Raw genomic sequence first — 5,456 nt, 5'->3', positions numbered from 1 at the left:
AATAAAATAAGATGAAATTAAAATTTATTTTTTTCCGTGAGAAAATATCATCTCTTAAATTTAATCATGTCTATATTTTTTTTTTAAATATGTCTATAAAAAAATATTAATACTCAAACTACATACGTGAATGTACTATCTTTTGAATCCAAACGACCAGGGTTCTAAACACAGAAGTGACAAATTCAAACATCTCTGAAAATCCTCTACATACGTGAATGTACTATCTTTTGAATCCAAACGACCAGGGTTCTAAACACAGAAGTGACAAATTCAAACATCTCTGAAAATCCTCATTGTGACGGAACCTCAAAGCCAGCCACCAAGGCCGCGGCGAAGCTTTTTTAGAATCGCCTCAACCACCGCCGAGCTTTTTGAGAATCGCCTCGGCGAGGCACTTCTTGGCCTCTTCCTTGAAATTTCGCTATCCATAATCAACTTTGCATCCTCCTTCTCCTTGATCCCTTGGATTTTTTCCTCGCAGAGGGCGCCAAGGCCGGCGAGGCAGAAGAAATTGGCCTCCTCCTGGAGCTCACGCAGGAGGCAGACGTCCTGCAGCCACACGGTGCCGCTGCGTAGATAAGTCAAGACGTGCGCGAACCTCTGACCGTCTCTGTCGATTATGATGACGGAATTCTTGCTATTCTTATCATCTTTGGGCAAATGGCGGAGCACCAGGGCAGCGAGCATGGAATCTTTGTCCGCGCACAGAGTCTTCCGCGAGGTTTCGAACACCTGACCTCCCACCCGCAGCATCAACAAGTCGTCCTCCTCTCTGTCATTTCTTGGCTCTTCCTGCCAGTTGGGAACGACAGTCTGCTTCATTGAGTCCCTCATTTTTCCTGATCAAAACCTGAGTATTTTGTTTTGTCGGTGCTTTAAGGACTGAATAGGATTCGAACCAGGAACTCGAGATTGAAAATGCTTTTGCAATCTGCCTGACACGTGTCTTCACCAATGGAAGTACAAGAATGAAATCACTAATCAAATTTCAGAGGTTTATGGGTGGATGATATGTTTTACTTAATGTGCTTATGTGTATTAATACATTTTATCCACTCGTTTAATTAGGTATTTGCCGACGTGAAAATAAAGAATGAAATGTCTAACAACATTAATAAATTGGAATATATTTTATTTACTAATTTAAAAATTGGTATATGTTTAAACAAAACACTAGGAGTAACAAAATGTCTTAATAACAACCAATTTTATTAAATTGCAAATACACATTTGTTTTAGTCATTTTGAATTTCAAACACACATTTGAAAATATTATTTCTCATAAGAGCTCCCTACCCCCCATATATAAATTTGTTTATATATATAGATTTTATGAAATATGTTTTTATAAAAATAATTATTATATTTGCATGGTATTTTTTTTAATAATTAATATGTTTGAGCATTATTTTGTTATACATTAGAGTAGTTATTGAGCCGAGACTTATTTTACAACTCAGTATCTCCTCAAAATTGAATTGAAATTTTGCTCATGTTGGCCAAAATAAAAATAACGAAAAATCTAAAAATAAATAAATAACTATACAAAACATTTAAAAAAACGCGTGAAGAAATTGGATTTTCTCAGCTCATGTTAGATCTGTATTTAAGATGGATCTATGTGGTATAAATTAAATGATTGGTAAACATCCATAAACATCAATCCATAATAAGCATAGAAGCACTTACTCTATATACTAACATATCTTAAATATAACACTGACATTTTTTTAAATGATTAATTTGAGATAGATTAATTAAAAGAACATAACTAACTTGGACATAAATCTAAAACCTCGATCTATGCATTTATTATGAATATTTTGGCATATTCCTTGGAGGTTAAATCTCTATCACCCACACAATAATTATTGATAATTAATTTAAAATTATGAAAAAACTATTCTGAAAAATTATGAAAAAACTATTATCAAAATTCTAGAAGACCTATTTTGAAATAGACACATCTATCGATGTAATTATGTTTGTGAATATGTAATTATATTTAGAATGTTTTAGTTTAGTTGTTTGTCTTTGGTCAAAGAAAAAATTAACACTATAATTTTATTTATAAAAATGGTTCGATATAACATTAATTCTCCATCTGGAATCTCGACAATAAGTTTTGAGCTATGAATCTCCAAAATCCTAGTTGACCTCTTGCAATCCTTGATGGCATCTAGTTCTATGGGGCCTGCTCCCCTTAGGCCATGACATTGATGCATTTAATGCTCTTATATCACCGCGGTCCAAAATCTCAAGATCACAACTTGCCAAGTTTGTGAAGAAGACTGAATAAATTTCAAAAGTCATGATGAACACTAAAAAGTTTGATGGTTTAGTTCACAAGGATTTTCCCCTCCCCCAAATCCCTTTGGCTAGATAAAAACTAGAGGCCTTTGATTAAAGGAAAAGTCTTAGCCTCCTTTTGGGGAAGAGGTTTTTCTTACCTTTTATTTTGTACATAAATATGACAGTGACTTAATATTCATAAGTGTTCTTTATTTTAAGGTAGCTTAAGGCTTATATGTAGACATATGGAGTCCATATTTCAACCCTAAAAATGATGTTCCTTTTACTACTCTTGTCTAGGTAAAACTCCCCTAATTTCCCCTCTACCACTGGAATGATGAAACTTTCAAAAGTATTGGTAATGCCATGAGAAAGTATTTAGATAGAGCATAACCAAGAATATAATGTTTGTTTGCACCCACATTTGAGTTGAAGTTGATTTGGAGAAAGGCCTCTCAAAAGTAATACAACTATCTTTAACTAATTGGACCTTCCTCTCGGAAGTTAATTATGAGCTACTTCCCTTCAGATGTAAGGTCTATCACGAATATGGTCATTTTGCTAGGAATCATCCAAAATCTTCAAATGACCCCTCCTGGAAGGAAGAAGGATATTAGTGATAGATTACCAAGAGAAGAAGAGGTCCCTCAAGGCCACAAATTACCGCTTAGGCCCCTGAGAATCATATTGGTCCTAAGGTATTGCTTCCCCTCAACATCCTTTATGGGATCAGTCTTCAGCACATCTGCAAGCTAGTTCTAAAAGATCTCTCAGAAACTAGTTTGAAGTACTGAATGGACTAAAGAATATACAAGAAACATACAAAATTTTTGAAGATGTTCATGAGAAGGAAGCTTCCCCAAGAGAGCGAGAGGAAGAAGGTATGAATTCAATTGAAGATATCCCAATCCTTGTGAAATTTACAAAGGAAGAAGAATCCAAATAAGGAGAAACCCTTTTCTCCCCAAAGACATCCACCAACCCTCTTTATTATGTTCCAATGGATGAGGAGCTCTATGGAAGTGATATTGCTCGTGATATCCTTATGGAAAGGCTACACAGAAAAGGAAGAAGACTATCAAATAGAGATACTTTCTCTAAGCAAGCTAATAAGGGTTGAGAGTTGGAGACTCAAAAATCAATCAAAGAAGCATTTGTTGTCACCATAAGTGAAAATAAATAGACATTCACAATTTCTCCCTAAGAGGGATGCGCAAGGTCCATAAGTGATCTCTTGGAATATTAGAGGTCTAGGGAATGAAAAAAGAACATCAGAAATAAGAAGTTCGATTAGAGAAGAAAAACCCATGATTTTTCTACTCCAAAAGACTAAATTTGGATGTAATAGGGCTTTAGGAGTGTGTCATTAACTCAACTAGGAAAAATAACTCCATCAAGCTGAGCAAGCTTAACAAATCCAAAATATTTTATCTCTGAAACAAAGAAAACCTAATCGATGCATTTGTAACTTACTAGGATGCTTAAGATAATTGTTGTCATAAAGCAATACTTGATCTCCAATAGAGAACTACTTCTTCTTTATGTGTTTGTCATGACGGGATATTTGTTGTTCCTTATCGACAATTTGATGGAAATCTACAAGGTACCACTCCTCATCCAACTCCCGTGATTTATATAGTCGTTCTCCAATGGATTCATCATCGAACATTCGAGTAGCCTGAGCAATGAAAACATTCAAAACAATAAACTCAGCTGGTACCACAACTTCTCATCCATAAACAAACTAAAATGTTGTATACTTATGCAATTGTTTCGCAGTTATATGGTAAGCCCATAAATAAAGTAGTTGGAACTTGTTCATCCCAATCATCCCTGTTTGCGGAAAAAAAATTAGTAAGCCCTTCTCCGTAAATTTTATTAAAGGCTTCAACTGTTCCATTTGCCATGCAGATGATATGGGTTTCTTTTGGGGTGTTGGATCATGAATTCCCGCTTAGTGTAGCAATTGTCTCGTTAATGAAATGCAATCCTTGATCATAGGTAAGGCTTCTTGAACAACCAAATCTAGTTATGATATTTTCAAATATAAACCTTGCAGCAATATCAACAGTGCAATATTTGACAACAGTTGCTTCAACCCAACGCGTTAAATAGTTAGTTGCGGTAATAATGTAGTGGGAATGAGAATGTTAAACAGTAGGGTTGATGGGCCCCAAAAATTCAATAAACCACTTCTCAAAATCCTCAAGAGCTCATACTGGATGCAATGGAAGTTTATCATGATGAGATGGTTGCCCAAACCACAGACAAACATCACATTTCTAAACATATTCCTTTGCATATCTAAAAAGAGTAGGTCGCCAAAGTCAAGCTTGTAACACATTCCTTCCAGTCGCTTTTCCTCCAACATGACCTCCCGCAATGCTAGAATAAAATTCCCACAAAACATTTTCTTTTCCATGGTCCAAAACACATATGTGAAAAATATGATCAAGCCCCATTTTGTACAACTGACCTGCAATAAGCTGATAGTTTGCAACTCATACTACCATATGCCTCTTTTGAGTCATTGTGTATTCATTAGAGAACTTATTGGTTTCTAGAAATAGCGTGATATCCTCCAAATAATCTAGTACTACATCAATTCGGAATAAATCTGCATCAGGAAATTGGTTATCAACTTTCCCTCCCACTTCACCAAACTCCAACCGAGAAGGAAGATCTGGACCCACATGAGAGTGACCTAGTTTAACAATAACTTCAAACAAAATTCCTAAAACAACAAAATCCATTTGCATATTCTCCCTTCTAAGATAGGTTTGTTAACTAGCTAATTGAAAGTAGAATAATCAGTAAAGAATTTAAAAGGACCACCAAGAAGATAATGTCTAAACTTTTGGAGAGAGTTCACCATGGTGAGATCTTCTTGTTCAGTGGTCGTATAATTATTCTGAGTAGTGGAGTTTTTCTGCTAGCAAAATAGATGGGATGATCTAAGTTACCTTCTCCTGGCTACACTAAAATAACACCCAAAGAAATACCATAATCATCTACATGAACAAGAAATTCCTTGTTACAATATGGGTAAACTAGAATCAGAGCACTCAAAAGATTTTATTTTAAGGTGTTGAATGTAGCATCACATTCAACAGTCCATACATAATGTTCAATTTTATTCAACAACTTTTCCAATGGTGCAG

General features: G+C 35.2%; 1 protein-coding gene across 1 annotated transcript; it reads right to left on the bottom strand.

Annotated features, from left to right (window-relative positions):
* Window positions 1-226: 226 nt before the first annotated feature.
* Window positions 227-935, bottom strand: LOC149215390 (uncharacterized). The gene has a single exon (XM_089391081.1). The coding sequence runs from the start codon at window positions 835-837 to the stop codon at window positions 310-312; it is 528 nt and encodes a 175-aa protein (XP_089247207.1). The 5' UTR covers window positions 838-935; the 3' UTR covers window positions 227-309.
* Between the last annotated feature and the right edge of the window lie 4,521 nt (window positions 936-5,456).

The sequence above is a fragment of the Pinus tabuliformis genome, chromosome 1_1 (genome assembly GCF_031772625.1).
Source record: "Pinus tabuliformis cultivar Carrire ecotype Pingquan chromosome 1_1, CPIR1, whole genome shotgun sequence".
NCBI classification, from domain to species: domain Eukaryota; kingdom Viridiplantae; phylum Streptophyta; class Pinopsida; order Pinales; family Pinaceae; genus Pinus; species Pinus tabuliformis.
Note: the sequence above shows the minus strand (reverse complement) of the source record. Positions and strands in the feature narration are given on the sequence as shown.